Here is a 20,292-nt window from a genome sequence, read left to right on the forward strand (position 1 = left end):
CCAGATAATCTGTATCTCTTCCAAGAACCAAGAGGAAGTTGTGACTAAGAGCCATATCCCTGGAAGAAAACATAATATACTGTTGTCCTTTCAAAGACTCTTTGTGAGATGAGTAAACTCGCAATAAGCTACAGGCTATATTTGTTGTCTTTCCTCCAGGAATGAAAGCCAAAGATGCTCAACATAGTTCAGGCTGGCAAAGCTGTTTATCTGAAAATTTATACAATTCACTGTAAACCTTTCTTTGTGAGGGAAAAGTACACGGATTCCAACCCCAGGATAAGAAATAGGTTAAGTTTTAAAATTATTGATTCAAGAGGGGCATCAAGAGATCAGACACCACAGTTAACTCAGTGGATGTGGTGCTTTAATGTACTGAAATCGTTCTGTACAAGGAGACTCTCCACCATGGGTAGATCAATATAAGTTTCATGGACAGTGGTCTAGCAGTCTTTCAGAACAGGAATATCTACACTCTAACAGAAAAAGATTTCACTCACTTATTCTACAAACTAGAAAAACAATATACAGTATCAAGGATAGAATTTTCTCACTTCTTGTAATGGAGTAAATAAATAAACATTGAAATATAGCATGCCAAAAAGGATTCCTATAGCAACATCTATTTATTCACTCAAAGAAATACTGTAGGCATGATGCATTATTTCCATTTTTATGCTGTTAAAATGCTTGAGATACTTGTCAACATTGTCCCATCCTAATTTATTTTCCTATCACAAATGCAATAAGAAGAAAAAATGTCCTAAAATCTATTTCTCAAATAAATACATTAACTGAAAATGTATTCACTATCAGGTTTTCTTTCCTATACAATCCTTTGCTATTTTCCCATTTTGTTTAGTGTGAACTAGATAAAATTCTCAACAGTGCCAGTTAAGTAAGACTGACAGAGAACTGGGACTCCCAAGTCAATTCTGGTGGTTCTTGAAGAATGAATTGTTCCTCTTCAGCTTGCCCAGACTGTTCCCTAGCACTCTGAGGCCCATTTGAGCAGCCCTTAAGCAGAATACCTGCTTCAGTTGTGACATTTCTTCTTCATAGACCACACTTTCAGACTTTGTAGGGAACATAAACCACTTAGCTAGATGTGGCTCTGCCAGACTCTTGAGTAATGAGAATTTTTAAAAAGGATTTCTAGTTGATACAATTTGCTAGATTCTACCATTCACTTAATGGATTAGCTTGCTTTCTTTCCTTCCTAGGGGCCAGCTGCTCAGATGGTTCAGAAAGCCAACCCTTTCTTTCACTAAAGAGAAAAAATGAGTTATCATAAGAGATAGTCCAGCATTAAACAATCACTAAAATGCTGGGGAGCAGCATCTGTCTGTTGCTCACAGGAAAAGATTAGTCCCAATGCATCCTAATGAACTATTTGCATTATGAAACACTTTTAAACTCTTTTTACACTACTTAAAAGAGTAAAATTAAGGGTTGATTTGTAGAAGTACCAGTGGACTTGATTTTATTACTTTGTGTTGCTACACACACCTGAAACATTAGTCTTTATAAACATTAATTTAGGTGTGTTTTAATAAATATTGTCAATTTTATATTTAAGCTCCTATATGCATGTAGATATCTTATTAATTATTAATTACTCCATCCTCTTTCTATGGTACCATGCTGTGACTACAGGCAGATGTGAGGAAGCCCCTGAAGTCTCTGCTGACAGGAACCCTTTCTCATGTGGGCCTGCCTTGTGGAACTTGTCAGTCTGAAGGGACAAGGGACACAACCAGGACAGTTTCAGAATCATTTACATTGTTATTCCAGTGTTATTTTAAGTGCTGTTATCAACAACTCTTTTGTAGATTTCCCCATCCAGTAACTAGGGCTTATCAACTGTACAAAGTTGTACAAAGAAGTACAAAAAGAAGTACAAAATCTTATCAGTGGCTTTATACTCAGCACCATTCCTTCTCTTTTCCAGTAGCCATTCTTTCAACCAAAAAAAGTAGGCAGCAACCTTGGTCCTGTCAGCTGAATTGGGAATGAGATACAAAGACTGCCATGAAGAAAAAGAAACATTGTTAAGAAGGTAGCTGACACAAGAGAGGATGTTACTGTGCAGGCAGCCACACGAAAAAACGTGCATCTTTAAATCCACTGCAATCCACACTCAACTTCTGTCAGCATTCTATTTCTGCTCACAGATGCAATTTCTTGTTTTTAACCACCCTCTCCACTCTACTCCAACACTTCTATAAGGCTCCTATGACCACTCTAGGCGTGCTTTTAGGATGAAAGAGACAAACTAAGAACCATAATAGATTTGCCTTTGATGTTTGCAGACACTGTTTCACATGACCTCTGCCAGAATCTTTCCCAAAGCCACAAATGGAAACGGGCATAAGAATTGGGGAGGGGGGAGGAAACACAAACAAAACAAACAAAAAAAACCAAACACCTCCAAAACTGACAGAAGTTCTAATGAGAAGAAAGGTACAATGTATATTTGCTCAAATATAAAGAATAAAAACAGCAAGAGACTTCACAATGCAAACTCTGAGGATGTTATCAATGAGCTATTATGAGATCTAATCAAGCTTTTAACCAAGATCTAACTGGACCATCACCTTGGTCAACATATTCAAAAGCTGTCACAATACTCAACATCACCTGTACAGGTGAATTTTCAAACACTGTCAAATAAGCTCATCAGTTTTATCAAGGCATTGTGTCTGCACAATAAAAAGGGAAAGCCAGCATGGTCTCATAACATGAATTGTTGTTGATGATATCAGTATTCTGCCACAAACATGTATGTTGAATTCATATGAAGTGTGGGGAGCTTGGCTGACATAAAAATAACTCAGAAATCTTGCCTCACCCCAAAGAAGAAAACCCTACATGCATAATGTCCTGGCTTGTAAGATAAGCATGTATTCTATTGCTGTTGGAGGTGGGGCAGTTTTCTTACCTCTTCCAAGAACAATGTCTCCCTCTGGGGAGGTATCTTCTGTTAATGGACCATTGAATGACTCACTGCATGACTGGTAAAGTTACATTATCCCATTGAGAGATGCTCCACCCAGAGGGAGGAGCCAAGCATTCTTACCTGCATAAAATCAGCACTTTTTGGGACACTGGCAGCCATTTCGCTGGATTCCCAGAGAAGCAGCTTCTTCTCTGCTGGATTCCCAGAGGAAGACCAGGCCCAACTACTACAAGACCTTCAGAGAAAACTCCACCCTTCTAGAGATCACCACTTCAGCAGGATTTCATCTGCCACTCCAGGAGGAGCTGCCACTATTTTAACTGGACTACTGTCAACACCCTGACTCCTCAGGGTGTCAGGTTTCTGACTCCATCACTAGTTTTGTTTGTACTAATTACATTTTTATTATTTTTTTTTGTTTGTTTTTCTCCTAGTAAAGAACTGTTATTTCCATTCCCATATTTTTGCCTGAGAGCCTTTTTTAAAATTGTAGTAATTCAGAGGGAGGGATTTTACCTTTTCCATTTCACAGGAGGCTTTTGCCTTCCTTCACAGACTCCTGTCTTTTCAAACCAATACAAGCATTTAACTAATACCGTTTTAAGGAAATCACTGAGGAACAGGAACATGGAGAAAATCATCATGAGACCACTTGAATCTGACTTATTGGCAAGATCCTTCTGCTCCATAGAGGAAAAGGCATGAATTAAGTTTGTTTCTTAGTGACCTTCTCAATTCCTTCTCAGAGGAAGCCAAATGTACAGTCAGCCCAATATGCTGAACCAGCAATTGTAGGCCATGCTCTAAAAATATCGAGGTAAGAGAAATATTGTCTTCTCTACTCTGTACCTGCAGTAGGATGTATAATATTCATATATTAGGTATCAGAAAAGATACAATAGGATTAAGCTGCATGTGGGATGAGTAGGCTCCTGTTGCACGGTCGGGGTGTAGGGAGGCTGAGATCTCTGAAGCTTGCTCTTGGGGGAAGAGGTTTATTGGAGAATTCAGGAATGCCCGAGCCTCGTGCTCTCAGGCGTAGCACGTGGCTGGGCTTAGGAGGACGGGGGAGGGGAGAGAGAAACAGAGGGTTTAGGAGAGGGGAAGCCCCAGAGGGGGAGGAAGTCCAAGAGAGGAGGAGAGGGCCAAGAGAGGAGAGGGCCAAGAGAGGGATGAAATCCAAGAGGCCGCATGGCCGCTCGGAGCCCCCTTTTCAGGGGTTCCTAGGTGGGCTGGGACAAGGCATGGGCCAATGGGGTTACAGACTCTGTTTTAGGGGCAGGTACAGAGGTGCGGGATGAACCACAATCTTTTGCAGGGTGGGAGGAACAGTCCATTTCACTCCAGGATTCATCCAAGGGTAGAAGTGACATCCAGCTAGCTAAAATAACAATCATATCTATCTATCCTCTGCAACAATTGCCCCTTTTCGTTAAACTTTTGAAAAGGTAAATACAGACTTAATTACTATTTTTGCACAACTTGGGGTACATAACATATTGCTAATGAAACTACACTTATTACTCTAAAAACAATCAAGCTTACTTTACAGAGTTCCTTCAGCCAAGATGCAGAGCTCAAACCTTCAGATAAACTGTTTAGCTAGATTATTAATTGTAATCAAGGTGGCGTTTATTTCTTTACTGATTGAGCATTTTAACCATTTGAATACTTTAGTCTAATGGAAGAATTTAACTGAGGTAGTGTTATAAAAACCTTTTGGGGAAGGTTCTATAATTGACTAGGTTGAAAAAGTCTATTAGAGCTTTGTATCAGTTAGAGATATGGTATCAGAGCTTGCAGTCTTGGCCAGAGTTACCCAGGCATTTGTCTTTGGTTAACCTATAGGTGAAATCTCAATACAAAAATTTGAAATAAGAGAACAAATGTAACAACAAGGGTACAAAATTAACATGCATGTGAAAATAAATGTCCATAGTCTTGAATTGTTTCTGGCAGGTAGTTTTCATCTCGTCTTAGCACAGTTCAAATCTGAGCGCTTGCTTCTTGGTTTGCACCTGCAAAGTCACTGCCATTGGTGAGGGCACTGCCAGATTTCGGTGTATGGTAAGGCTTTACATTCTTTGCCGGGATCCATCTGAGTCCTTCACCTGTAGAGACACAAGCAAACCCTCTCTCCCATGTTACGAGGTTGCATGGGCTTTCTATTTGTCCTGTGACTGAGGTCTTGATCAAGACTTTTATTTTTACTTTTTTGTTGTTCAGAAAGTGTCTGTAAATGGGCATGTCAGGCTGTCCTATACAGCAATTTGAAAGATTGTATGTGTATGGGGCTTTGCTGAACCTATTTTGGGGTGTGGCCTTATATATTCCCCTCTTCTGTTTTAATAAGCTGCTTTCTAGGGCCTTAGATGTCTTTTCTATGGTATCCCCTAACAGCTGGTAACAATAGGAGAAATGGAAGCTACTATCTCCTGCCGCTACTAGGAATTCTCTCTCGTCCAGAGATGGGACAGCTGTCCACTCTCTGGGACCATGAGGCTTGGATATATGCCTGTCCATCAGTTGGAGGCCATCAATGATTCCCTGAGCATCCTGGGAAACTGAGGCAGCAGGGGCGGTACTGGTAGGGGTAGCACAGTTCTCCGTGGATCCTGTAGTCGTCAAAGCAGCTGCCAGGTGCTGTTCCTCTTTCCCTGGCTGCATGCTAAGCTGTGAGTCAGCTGCAGCTGCCAACAGCTGGGGCAGAGGGGCAGGAGGAGAGGTGTCTGTAAGCGAAGCCACCAGGGAGGAACCGGCAGGTGTGGAAGGACACACTGAGGATGAGGCTGCAGCTGTGTAATGTGGATACAGCGTAGGAGAGGAAGCAGAGGCGTCCAGGGGCTGCAGGGGCGGCGGTGGGGTGACGAGAACTACTTGTTGTGCGGCTGGCCAGAGTTCTGGGCGGGCACCCGGCACGGAGGGCTTTAGCGGCAAACCCGGAAGCGACTCGGTAGTCCCCGGCGTCGGCGGTGGGGCTCCTTCTGGCGGCTCCGGGGGTTCTGCCGGCGCCGCCGCTGAGCTCGGGGGTTCTGGCTGATCGCACATCGCGGCACGGGGCGCGGGGGGAGCGGCGGGCTCCGTCGGCGGCGCGGCAGAGGCGGCAGGAACCGGCCAGACCGGGGACACCGCGAACCGCGCACTCGCGGGGCGCGTCACGTGGTCCACCGGCCGAACCAAGATGGCGGCCGCGTCTGCCGCCCCGCCGGTGCTCTCCGGGGTCGGGCTCGCACCGCGGGGGGGTTGACGGGGGGCGAGGGGTGACGGGGTCGCGGCGCGGGGACCCGGGGTGTCCCCCCGTGGCCGCGGCACAGGCTGGGGTGGAGGCGCCGGGCTTCCCGGTGCTTCCTGCCGCACGTCCGGGATTGGGGGCGTGGCCACGCGCTCTCCCGGCGTGGGCAGCGGCGGCAAGGCGGCGGCTGCGAGAGCCGGGTCGAGCGTGTGTAGAAACGCGGCGAGGGTGCTTTGTAAGGAGCCAACGAAAGTAGCAACAGCCGCTGCTAGGGGGGTTTCGGGGGGAGCCGGGGCGGGCACAAGCCCCGCGGTCAGTGGGGGGGGCGGGGTGGCCGCGGGGGCCGGGACAGGAGTGGCGGCCGCGGGGGGTGGGGCGGGGCCGGGGCTGATCGCGGCGGAGGCGGGAGGGGCGGGGGCGGCCGCGGCGGGGGTCGCCGAGCCCGGCGGCAGGCGGCGCGGCGCGGGGATCGGGGGGGTGCGGGGGGTGGTCGCGGGGGCCGGAGTAGCCGCGGCGGGGGCGGCCGAGCCTGGCGGCAGGCGGCGCGGCGCGGGGATCGGGGGGGTGCGGGGGGTGGTCGCGGGGGCCGGCGCAGCCGCGGCGGTTGGGGGTGGGGTCGCGGTCGCGGCGGAAGCGGCAGGGGTGGAAGCGGCCGCGGGGGCCGGCGGCCGGCGGCGCGGCGCGGGGGTTGGGTGGGGGGTCGCAGGGGCCGGGGCGGCGGGAACCGCGTCACTCAGGGGGGCGGCCGCGGCGGTTGCGGCCGGGGCCGCGGCGGGAGGGGGAGGGGCGGGGCGGGAGGGGATCGCGGCGCGGTCATCAGCAGCCGCGCGGGCCGGCCACATGGCCGGGACCGGCTCTCGAGGAACGAACAATTCGGCCACAGCTCTAAAAGCTGGGAGTAACCTGCAAGCAACGGCGTCTCTCCTGGAAATCTCAATAAAAAGCTTATCACCTACTGAGTCCCAGAAGTCTTTGGTAAAGGCGGCTGATCGATCCGCATGAGGGAAGTGGGGCAGGACCCATTCCAAAAGGGATTTTAACTCTTTCTTAGGCAAAGTACTGTTATGACTACGTAACAGATGGTTCAATTGTTTATAGAGATCTCTATCTTGGGTAGAGTGGGATTGTCCCATATTTTAGACCTGTGTAGCTCACCTCGAGTTCGCTAAAGCAGAGATCCTCTCCTCAGGACTCTGCACAGGTCCCCTCAGAGCTCCGGGCGTCTCTCCGGACGGCTTTTCCGTGCTCGGGACCTTCAGACCTCCCCCCTCGGGGCTTCCAGCGCAGGCAGTGCTGGGCAGTGCTCGGTGCGCTCTCTTAACGTGGCCACGTGCCACCAGCTCACAGCTCCTTGCTCGGGCAGTCCCAAGAGCTCCAAAAGCCGGCTATTCACAGGCGATGGTGCTCGAGGGCAAAATGCCTCGGCAAACTTTAAAGAGATAAGGCTTCTACGTTGCTTAGCAACGACAGCCTGTGCTCAAAGCGAAGAGGAGGCTATCACAGGTAATTACCGTGCATGGAGGTGTCGAAATTCGTGGATTCCTTTTTCTTTCACGTTGGGCGCCAGTTGTGGGATGAGTAGGCTCCTGTTGCACGGTCGGGGTGTAGGGAGGCTGAGATCTCTGAAGCTTGCTCTTGGGGGAAGAGGTTTATTGGAGAATTCAGGAATGCCCAAGCCTCGTGCTCTCAGGCGTAGCACGTGGCTGGGCTTAGGAGGACGGGGGAGGGGAGAGAGAAACAGAGGGTTTAGGAGAGGGGAAGCCCCAGAGGGGGAGGAAGTCCAAGAGAGGAGGAGAGGGCCAAGAGAGGAGAGGGCCAAGAGAGGGATGAAATCCAAGAGGCCGCATGGCCGCTCGGAGCCCCCTTTTCAGGGGTTCCTAGGTGGGCTGGGACAAGGCATGGGCCAATGGGGTTACAGACTCTGTTTTAGGGGCAGGTACAGAGGTGCGGGATGAACCACAATCTTTTGCAGGGTGGGAGGAACAGTCCATTTCACTCCAGGATTCATCCAAGGGTAGAAGTGACATCCAGCTAGCTAAAATAACAATCATATCTATCTATCCTCTGCAACAGCTGCAAGCTTGTAGAATACACAATGTTGTTTCACTGTGTCTTGTGATACATATTAAGTAATTAAGATATGTTATCATTGAAGAGTTTGCATTCTAAAAGGACAAAACAAGAAGATTTTGAGGAAAAACAAGAGGTTTATGGAGCTTGATTCCTCCAAATAAGGGGTAAACCTATTCCTGAACAGCAAACCTGAGTTTTGACATTCAGATTACGTGAAGAGATAATATACATAGTTTTATGAAATTTCGTATACGTCAGTTCCCAAGAATTGACTAAACTGGTGTCTTCACTGCCTGTATCACCTACTCCAGTTTGGGGATGCAAACTATGGCCTGCAGACTCAGGAGAGGGATTTCTCTCCTACTAAGAGGTATCCCATGTTATCACAGATTATACTCAGGCAATCTGAATTTTAGTCTGTGTGAAAAAAAAAGCTTAACTGGTTTACACAGAGGTCACTTTCAAGCATTCCTAAAGTACAAAAAATGAAATCTCAAGAACAGCAAAAGCTTTTTCTTTCATGTTTTTGAGAATTATTGAGAACTAGCCAGGTCATTGCTCCCCATTGCTTATGTTTGTCACAGCATACACCATGTGGCATCCAGATGAGAAGCAAAGCCCATCACCAGTGCAAATCAACAAAACAAAAATCCCACACCCATCACTGTGAATGCGAGCAACCTTGGACCAAGAGCATCACCTCACGCTGTTGTCACACCTCTTCTCCTAATGGCAGTACAAGTGAGAGCTGAAAAGTTACCTGGTTGTTTCCACCACAGTAACTGCCTTTTGGAAAACTAACAGAGAAAAAAAATAAAGGGATTACATTTAGAAACAGATAGACAGGAGGGAACCTTCAGAGTGGAGCAATCAGAATGATCTTTGCACAGCCCCATGGCACCTAGTGTGAACAACCATTAAAAAAACCTTCCAACAGCAAATAGACTTTTTAAAAAATCAGGTAAATAATTTGATGTCTGATGTTAAAATACAGGCCATCAGTTTGATGAAGGCTGTGGAAAAGTAAACTGCAAAATCTATTTCATATTCAGACAGAAAAATATTAAACACAGTTTTTCCTTTTGTCTTCTTTACATAAAATAATTGTAACATGGGCAAAATTGTGATGTAAAAAGAAAGCACTAGCTTGACTCCAGTTTTGGCTACAAAAATGAAATTATTTTAAAGAATTCTGATAGCAATAAAAAAAAACAAGAGTTCAGACCAAGCACAATGGAAATATCTTTACTTCCTTTAGAAGTATACAAATTCATTAAAGCATTATAAAGCAACTGTGCATGTCAACTGTGAAGTACAAAAATGTAATAATACATTAATTTGTAAAATATATCTAGTTTGTGCTAGTCAGTTGGCAGCAACTACTGAAGTTACAAGTTGCCAGTAACTTTTAACCTAATGAAACAAGATATTCTGAATACTATCCTGGGTTTTGACTGTTCAGTAGATGGCATTTTAAATGCCATGGCATTCTAATCTACCACAGATTCAGATGTTTCAATACATGTGGGAACGAAAATTAACAAAATTAATGGAGCAATTAACAATTCATTCAACTGTTGAGAAACAAAGTGTAGAAACTGCCTTGAAGCAGTCAAGCTTCTAGTTGCTCAAAAAATTCTTAAACTACTTGACATTGTAACACAGAACAAAAGAGGACATGAAGAATGCCACATCAAGCAGGGAAAGAAGCCATAGTCAGTGTATTGCATCACCTAGAATTTCCAAAGGTGTTCAAACCCATAGTTCACACTACCTCTAAACACAGTTCATACTAAAACGTCACTGATTTGAAAGGGAATATACACCATTGACAAAGTTTTCGTCCAACTTATCTTTCTCCAAAGGTGCTGGAGTCATGGACAATCCTGTCTTCTGCTCTCCCTTCTGAATCAGACACGACTGTTCATCAGCAGGAAAAATATTTCTTTCCCTCATGGTACACATTCTTGTTGGTTATCAAGCCCACTTTAATGATGTCACTTCTGGCTACTCCTGCAAGATGCCATTGTTTTCCCTGGCCTGTGCTGGGCAGACTGGGCCCACAGCAGTTCACAGAGATCTGTAGCCGCAGTCCTTGATCATTCATACCTGTCTGCCCTGAGTCATTATGATGTAACACCTTCAACAGCTGCTCTATTAAACATGACTCCCACATCCTGACCAGGATCCTGTTTGCATCCTCTGTCCTTAGCCTGCATTTCTCAATTCTGTGTTTCTTGAAGCCAGGGGATACAAAGTATGTCAGCATGAAGCCCGAGTGGTACTACAACTATTGCCTGGGCTTTCTACAGGTAACGCATTTGCCTATGAGAATGGAGATGGGCAAAATATGAGGGATACCCTTGCCACCTCTGCAAATTCCTCAAGAGATATTTGCTCCAAAACCAAATTGTCTGTATATTGGACAGGACCAACAAACCATAATTTTCTGTATTTTTAGCTCTCTTCATGTGCTTGCTCTACAGACAACGGGAAGAAAATCCTTTCTTCCTGCTGCTCAGAGTTCCTGAACACCTTGTTGGTGAGGGTAAGCTCAATCTACACAGTCCTGGGAACTACACTACAGGGAAAAATCATTTCCCTGTAGGCAGCTAGTCTGAGTGATGCACCACAGGTATATATCAATCCAAGCTCCTCATGTATCCCAGGAAAAACTCAGCAGAATATGCCCTGATGTTTTACTGTACGCAATCTGTGTACACATCCTATATCTGCATATGTATCTATAGATACTGAACCATCATTCTGTATAAGCATCAGCAGAGAAGCCTGCAATCCTGGGAAATTACCAAGGAATACTACCTGACTATACTATTATGGAGTTCGGTCTTCTCAAACCTGAAGCACGGAGGTTTGATGAGCGAGTGATTTCTTTCTTTCTTTTTTCTTTCTTTTTTTTTTTTTTTTTTCAGAAGGGGTGGGTGTTCTTTGTTAAAGGTTTTTTTTGTTTGGTTTGGTTTGGTTTTGATTTTGGTTTTGTTTGTTTGGCAGGATGATATGAAAGGAGTTCTTCCTACTTCACAGAATGAATTTGGGATTTGATCCACATCTGCCAAAAAGGAGAAATGGAGGTGCAGTGGCTGGCTTATTGGTATGACCATGCATCTGGGATGCAGCATGCATCATGTTCCAGCTCAAAGCAATTAGGATGACACAGACTCTGGCGGGGATTCCTGAGCTGACACAAGCCCAGGCAATGGTCCATAACAGCATATAGCTGAGATGGGCTAGCCCAGGTCTTGAAAGTTTGTAGGCTGGGGCCAGAACTGGGCTACAGCTCCAGGTTCTCCTACTGATTAAGTGTTCTGGACCTACCAGCATGTCCAGGAAAATAAGAACACCAGAAAAGTTGGCCCATTGTCAATTAAAATTGCAAGACATTCTGACACATTTTCTAATGAGTAATTTTTAAGCTGTTCTAGAACATTCCTTTTACATCTACAAGGAAAATGTTCCAGTGGAGGTAATCATCCACTACTTTGCTGGTAGTGGGCAGAAACCTTTCCACCAGAAAACGCAATTCAATTTGGATTCCCACACATGCAGCTGCACAGGCAGGTTTTCTGCTCTTTATTTTGACCAGCCAGGATGACACTGGGCAGGGAGATTATTGTGATTACCTCCTTTAAGTAGCAAGGAAGTGCAAAATCCCCAGCCCTTCTCCAGCTCAAATTTACTGTTGCTCTGCTCCTGCTCCTTGGTGCTGGCCTCCTGTCATCCCCCACAGTCTCTTGCTGGGGGTACCACAGTTCATGGCCAGTGACAAGCACCTTGTTGTGTCACTTCATAGTTGTCTTGCACCTTTCTCTATAGCTACAGCTTAAAGACTTTTATCACCATGAGTACAAAATCTGAGCTCTGAAATATTCAACAGTGAGACCTAATGCTCTGACCTGATCTTCTTAAGCACCCTATTCCTTGTGTCCTGACCCACTGTCACCTCACCCCTGTTGTAAATAGTGCAGGGTCATGCTGTGAACTATAAAATACATCTTATTGTCTATACCCTCTGGAGAATACATAACACTGGGAAATAGAAGGAATGCGTGTAGTGACTGCTCTGTGTAAGCTCAAACCTCAAATAAAAATTAGGGATAATCTCCTAGGTCTTGAATTAATCTGGAGTCGTCATTACTTACAGCAGAAACACTTGGCAGTCCTCTTGAGCATCTTTTGTAATACAACAGCACCTACCTGTGCCCTGGGGATTTCTCTCTTCCCAGACTTCACATAAGTCTGCTTGCCCACACTTTCTGCATTTGTGTTGCAGAGTCCTTGAAGAAAAGCCAGTTTCTTCTTTTTTCATCCTAGTATTTGGTCAAATGTTGGAACAGATGGTTTTTTTTTTTCCCTCAAGCCCATTTAGCCTTTTTGCACTTCTTGGAAGTTTGATGACATGGGCCTCAAGACCCTGTGATGGGAAAGTTACAGTGGTATTACAGGACAGAAAAAGCTACTGACTCATGGATTACAGTGACACACATTTTCATTTGATAAGCTGTCAAACATTTTATGCCAGAAGTAGCTGTAACATTTTTAAAGCAACAATATAGGCATGGCATGAAATGTTCCACTGCAGCTCTCAGGACCTGGCCCTGCCTGTCTTCCCAAGCAGTCAGCCATACCCACACTGCTTGTTTCACAGGTGTCACAACTGTTGCAGATTATTACTTCAGAAGCAGCACACAATAAGGACTCTTAAGAAGAATCATGTATCCAAATTGGATCTAATTGGTCTCAATTATGACCTGCATTTCAGCCAGCAAAGCACAGCATCATTTTGCAGCTAGTCAACTAGCATCTAAGTCTGCCTTCACAAAGCCTGAAGTCATTTGCACAGGTCCAGCTCTAACAGAACACCTGCTACCTGGTGTCCATAGACAAGTTGCCAAGCAGTTGCTATTGCACACAGCCAACATTAAGGACAGTGAAACAGCATGCTTTGTCACACGAATGTGCAGAATGATGGGGGACATCCTTTTAATACATAAGATCTTCTCTTGAAGAGATGTGGAGCAGATGATGTGGAGATGTGCCTCCAGTCATCCAAAGAAAGCAAGGAAGTCCAATCTTTGCATAGATCTGGATTGCTTTCTGCACACCTGTGATTCAGAGGTAATATGCAATGATTATCTTATACTTCATGATGTTATCCTTCCTTCACTGAAGTGAAAGAAATGTCAGTGCTTGACATTAATTAGCCTAATGTCAAGGATGAAGGTGATACTTTTTTAAAGTCAATAAAGTATAACGGTGATACTTTTTTTTTAAGTCAATACCAGCTGCATGCAGTGTCCCTTTTCACAAGGCAGAGATAAACTCAGTATAAATCTCCATTAGGAATGTCTCACACATCCCTGAAATCACAACTCTGGCAGTTGGACCAGCCAGCACTCTTGTGGAAGCTCAGAGCTGGCAAAAACAGTCATCTCACTGCAATTTGTTCTATATCCATCATCTCAGCCACACCTGCGATACAATGAAAGAGCTATGTCTAGCCCATACTTGCATTCTCTTTCATCCCCAATAGCAACCTGCCCTGTGAGGATATACAGCTCTCCTGGTGATGCTGAGTCTTGCTGTATCTCCAGCTGCAGCTGAAAAAGAACAGCTTCCATAGGCTGTCCCACTGGCAGAACGCAGGTCTGCTGCTACGCTGTGCATTCACAGAAGGCATTTGTTATCTGTCTCCATTTCTCCTGCACTCTCCACAGTGCTGGCCCTGCAAGCAGATGGCAGAGCTGCAGAGGACAACTCCGACACCCACATATGCACCAGACCAAGTTTCACCAAAATGAGGCAATGCACACGCTGCTGTGGGACCCACAAAAGCAGCTCACTCTGCCAAGGATGTGGGACAGTCCCAACAGGGCACCATGTCACTTGTCACTGCCAATGCACACTTGATTGCATGTGTGGCAGCAGCAAACACCTTGTAAATTGAATATTCCTCCTGAACTGCCTCTGCACACTGATTGCTCAAGTGGTCCAGAACCACGCACCAGAATCAACTGGATATGAGTGCTCTGAGAAGTAATTTATTTTCAGCATTAGACATTATGAAGTTTAACTGCAATACCACAGTACTGCTGCTAGAACAGTGCAGTATGTAAATGTTCTTCTTTTGAATGTGCAACATAATGGCAGAATGAGGGGTTTAGATATTACTTAATACAGGCTGTTATTATGCAATATATCAGAAACCCTTCAATTTGGTGTCTTAAATGGGTTTAAAAAATAGTTTCTAGACTGGTTGCAATTCTATCTGCAGTACTATGTCTTTGCCCAAGCAAAGGAAGACTGTTAGAGTAAAACAAAATGGCAAGGAATTACAGGGGTTTGCTGCTGCAGCTGTTTGGTTTTTAAGGCACTGCCTTGAAAGTATCGCTTACAGTGCTAAATCATTATCTTCACATACCATGAATGAATACGAATTTCCAATTTTCTTTCTGTTTACCTAAGAGTAATAATCTGAATTTGAACAGCATTTCAGCTGACAACTGACATATACATTTAATATAATGGGGAATAAGACACTTCTGGCATTCATCATTTCAGGCAGGCTAAGCTAAAGGAAAAAGTTAGCAAACTTGGAGAATAAGTACACAAGTTGTTCAAAAATGAACTCCAGAATTAATTTCTAATTTTCCTGACCATCAGCAATAACGGTTCAGAACCTCCTGTGAGATTCCACCAGTGACACAATAATCTCTACCATTTTTAAGATAGTACTTGGAAAGCTTTTGAAGGTTATGACTCTATACAGCCCTAGGCTGGAATCAAGAAAATCCCTTCCAATCTCACATTCATGAGCCTGTCACATCCTACCCACACCTATGCAACACTGAACAGCAAAGAATATATTTCCCAAAAGTTGGGAGTCTGTATTTTCTTAAAGATGGGCATTGACAATTTAAGGCTGTTGATAAAAATATTGCTGAGGTAGCACATAGTCCTGAGGTTGGTGTGGGACCTCCAGCACCTCCCTGTGCTGAAAGCTTTTACCTTCCCACTGGGCATCTGCAAGCGCTGCTTCTCCAGCCACCTCTGCAGCACTCCAAGTTCCGTCACTGACTGTTCCATTCGCTTCCCATGCCACTGCCATGCTGAGAACAAGGCCCACCTCTGCACAGGCTGAACTGGGACATCACTGATGCACCTTCTGCTTTCCCTCAGGATACCTCACAGATGTGTAGGAGCTATTTTAAGCTTCTTCCCGCACCTCAGCCATTATCTCAAGGCAGAAAGCAGCAGCACAGCTGGACCTCATGGCATGATTTGGCCAGGCCAGAGCAATGGTGTGGCAAACACCCCTGTTTGCATGGCCACCTCCAGGCTGGGGGCTAAACACTGGCTGTGACAACAGGTTCACATCACATTTCTGTTATCCAAAGACCATTTTCCTTCCACAATCTTTTGCCCAACACATTTTATTGCTAATAGCAACAAAGCAGTATCTGTTCACACAAAAACAGGTACTGCTAAGCTGAAAAAACCTCCCATCCCCTCAGATCTCAGAGTAATTAGTATGTAGACATGGAAATTCTTAATAACATGTTAACTGCTGTTGGAAAGGTAATTTGTGGGAGTTCTTGAGCTCACTGGTTGGCATTGTTGAAAAGACAAAAAAAAGTTTAAAGCCTTTCTTTGCACACCACCCAATTTTTTATGCACTACATCAGCTAGAAGTAGAGCCAAACTGAAAAAATTCTGCCATTTTATGCACCATGGAAACAAGAAACCTGTTAATCTGCAAGTACCTATTCTACATCCATTTGAGATCAATTTCTACTGTGGGAGTATAGCCAACAGGTTCAGATCTACAACCTGTGTTTGTCATGGGAGATTGACATTGATTACTTTTTGTTTCATTCTCAAATAAATGCAAATATTAAAACATAAATCAGATTGATGACAGGGTGCATGTTAAACTGCATTACAGTCTAATAAAGACTATAAACTTTCCTCCTAATGTAATTTCTTACAGCAATATCAACAATAGGATATAAAAATATTCAAAGCGTTCATCTGTGATAAATGTGATAAAACTGCACATTGATTTCCTAAGTAATCTCATATATTCAGATTTTCTTCTAGAGCTGAAATACTTCTTGCTTGAGTCCTATGAAAGCTACTTATTCTTAACAGCTCATACTAATTTCATGTGTTTTCCCCATAAATTAAACACTGCCACTTTTTAAATTAGAGAAAATTTGTCTGATAGACTACTTTAGCCTGAAGGATTATTGCATTCAATTCAGAGCTTCTGTACCTTTCAAATGCTGGTGCTCATTTGTGAAACTCTCAAAAATACATTTTAAAATTCTCAGTATAAGAAGTTCTTAAAAGAACTCACATGCTTCAACATCATGTGCATCATCCCTTTCAGTGGGATTCCCCAAAGTCGTGCACAGCTTAAGTGCTTTTCTGTGTTGGGTTTGAAACTTTCATGTTAATTAAATGTGCTCCAAGCAGACTTAATGCTTATGACTGCCTACAGTGCTCACGGCAGCTACAAGGCTCTCTCAGCTTCGACTCAAGCCATTAAAACAGAATGAGCAGTAATAGCACATTTTCAGTATCTATAGCAATACAAAAGGCAGGCAAAGCCAGGTGAGGTGATGTGGACAGGAAGGTTTAGATCCTCCTTCCAGGCACAAGATTCAGCAGGGCAGGTGATACAGGCATAACTCTGCTTCTTCGAAAGAGGGTAGTAGTTGAATGCATAATTAGTTCTCTGCAAATGTTACCTACAGTATCTCTGATTTCACCAGTATGCCAGGCATCAAACTGGGGCAGGCAAAGAGCAGACATACATGTATGACTGAACACACTGTTACTGTATTTACATACTAAAATAGGAGTGAAAACTCTTTCCCAAAATCCACGTGATGGTGCATCTTCATCCATGGTGTGCAACACCCGATTACAAATTTTGTGACGCCTGATTACAAATTGCTACCTAGAAAAACTACTAATTATTTACCAGAGAAAACCATCATTGCTGAACAGTTACTCTCCATAGGTCTTCACAGCAGAATCAAGCAAATTTCTGGGGACAGATATTATCCACAACCAGGTATTTGGTTCCATACAGATGTAAGTGGGTGAAGTAGCAGCTCAGACTATTCAATATACTTCCCTTTGGATTAAAATTCATGACTTATTAATGTCATTTTAAATATGCACTATCTAGCACAAAGAATATGGTCTTTGAAAAACTAATACTGATCAATTACATAACATTTCGATAATGATACAGGAACACTGAAGTGTTTTCTCCTTTATGTACTTTCATGTGATTTCTTAAATCCTAGATGGAGAATAATTTGTCTTCAGTCTAGTTCTACTTGAGGCAGTACCAGTATGACATTTTGCTTTCAGGTTCTAGCAACATCGGTATTGAGATCAGAGGTATTAAAACTTAGAAAATCTGACATGTTATGTCAAATTACAAAGACAGTATCTGAGAGCAAATGGAAGAACAGACAGACTGAATTAAGTAGCAGAAAAGGGGAAAGAAACAGAATGATAGGAAGGAAGATAGGGACAAATGTACAAATGTGAAAGATTAAACAAACATTCTAGCGTAATCAGATAGGTGTGAAGAAGAAACATTAAACATTGTTGAAAGCACAGCTGTAGGGATATAAATTCAGACATAAATTCATACATACTGTATGGGCATGGTCCCGTTAACACTTATGCACATAAAAGATTTTTTTTGCAACATTTGCATAAGCTAGAGGGTAATACTCATGTGAGTAACATGTGCAAAAGGTAGCAGGATTTGGCCTCTCACTGTTTTTCCTTGTGTACATCACGTATATCTGTAAAACATTTAAGCAGGCATTTCAACTTTGACGAAGACTGAACTTGGAAATAATAGGACCTAAGGGAAACCTTTCCAGGAAAGCTGGTGGAATTGTAGTTCTGCAAAGCACCGAGCGGAATACCCTAAGGACTAATTATTTGACAATACAACTAATGGTATTACTTTGAAGCATAATAAAGTTAAACCTGCAGCTTGCGTAGATGTGGAGTACTTGCTGAAGGGAAGCACAATCGATGTGTGAATCCAGCATTGGAGAATCCTAATTAACCCTCTAACTGCTATCAGCAGGAAGGCTAATAGCAATTCTGAAATGGTATAAGCGACTTAATCCTAAGGGATTGCTTCTGTTAATGAGACACTGACTGTTAGCTCTCCTCAGCCATGTTTACAGTAATGAGGCACCTTTGTAAGGCAATAAACAACTGTTTTACCTAATAGCAGGCTGGGATTCTCATGAGTGACAGAAGTTACTGTCTGAGTGACACAAGTTTTTGTCCTCATCCTACAGATAAGAAAAAGTCCAGTATGTCACTTCCCATGATCCACTGGTTGGGCCAGGGATGGAGTTTATGGGTCAAGGTCATTTAGGATGACGCTACAATTCTCCTCTAGAAGATGACATTTGATGCTCTACTGACATTAGTGTTTTATAGAATGTTAAAAAACATGAAGCATAAAAAACCCTCAAGGGAGTCTGTCTTTAATAATACAATAATGAAACTTCTTACAAAGTATTCTCATTTTGAAACTACAAAAAGAAAGGCATTAAAAGTCTTTAATTGAGCAATCAAAAACCCATGACCTTCCTTCTCCTAGAGTTTCTGGCTGTGGCTTGACAAAATGGTAAAAATCTCAATATTATACATATGGGAACCCAAAATATAAGGAGCCAGGCTTCCCAGTACTACTTCCCTCATCTCAGATGATTCAGCAGACTTCCAGGCTATCATTTCTATCCTCCTCTGCCAGTACTGTGCCTCAGGTGCCTTTGCACCACTAGAAAGATGTAAAAGACAGGCTTCCACAAGATTAAACAAAAATTCTTAAAAATATTTTAAAAAACACTTTAAGAGCAGTGATCAAGGAAGCTACATCTTACTGTTTAATTTCTTTCTTCAAGATATCTATGTTGCAAAGTGCAGCTAGAAATACTTCTACAAAAATTAAATTAGTCATTTAGTACCATCCACGGCAACTGTTTATACAAGACTTTTCTGCAACATGCATTGTTTCCTAAAAATATTAAATATTCCATTGATTAATTATCTCAACTACAATGTTCAGACTTTGCAAACTACTGCAACACACACAAGTTTAGTTACAGAAAGGATGGATTTCAGAAGTAACAATATTGTGGGCTTTACAGAAAATATGTTTTCCTTGAAATGATACTTGAATATCCTTGAAGAAGGAATTACCTCTAGCCTATAAAATAGAATTTCTGGCAACACTCCCTAAAGTAGAACACAGTGGCCTCTAGAAATAAGCCATGGTGCTATCAGCAGCACAGATTACTTTTTTCTGTCAGAGAGTGCCCAATGCATCCAGAAACTACTGCGAAGGGCCACAATCAGCCAGCAGCAGGTTCAGCCATCCCAGCTGCCCTGGCAGCCACCCCATGCCATGACAAGGCAGTCAGCCTTGTCACCATCCAGCCTGGGCACACCCTGTGTGGTGGCAGCAACACCACAAGGCTGCCAGCACCAAGAGGCAGCTGTGGCACCCCTGTGGCAGGGAGTGCTGCAGAGTAGCCCCTACCCTGAGGCAAGAGGCAGTGGTGTGGCCACCCTGAATGGGATGGGAAGTCAGGGAATGCATCTTGTTTGTGTAAATATGCACGTGTGTGTTCTTTCATATACACGTATACACACACTCATGCACAATGTGTGCGAACAGATAGGTGCACATACATATCTAAAATCACAGAATGAGCTGAGCAGGAAGGAGTAAGGATCGTCGAGTCCAACTCCTGGCCCTGCGCAGGATCACACCAAGGGCCTGAGAGTGCTGTCCCAGCACTTCTTGAGCTCTGTCAGGCTGGTGCTGTGACCACTTCCCTGAGGAGCCTGTTCCAGTGCCCAGCCACTCTCTGCATGAAGGATTCTCGTGATACACAACCTAAACCTCCTCGTGATACACAACCTAAACCTCCTCGTGATACACAACCTAAAC

At 43.9% G+C, this 20,292-nt stretch overlaps 1 protein-coding gene across 4 annotated transcripts in view; it reads right to left on the reverse strand.

Moving 5' to 3' along the window:
• DRC8 (dynein regulatory complex subunit 8) overlaps positions 1-20,292 on the reverse strand; it is a 33,947-nt gene that overhangs the window by 12,990 nt on the left and 665 nt on the right. Inside the window, exon 2 of one of the 4 annotated variants that reach the window (XM_085576957.1) lies at positions 12,480-12,696. The exons of 2 other annotated variants lie outside the window; for them this stretch is intronic. In XM_085576957.1, the coding sequence (XP_085433083.1) occupies positions 12,480-12,591 (112 nt within the window). In that variant the 5' untranslated portion in view covers positions 12,592-12,696. Of the gene's footprint in view, positions 1-12,479; positions 20,290-20,292 lie in introns of those variants that run through there. One more of the 4 variants, XM_085576959.1, reaches the window with a different exon arrangement.

Source organism: Lonchura striata, chromosome 3, assembly GCF_050655825.1.
Source record: "Lonchura striata isolate lonStrDom1 chromosome 3, ASM5065582v1, whole genome shotgun sequence".
In the NCBI taxonomy this organism is placed as follows: Eukaryota; Metazoa; Chordata; class Aves; order Passeriformes; family Estrildidae; genus Lonchura; species Lonchura striata.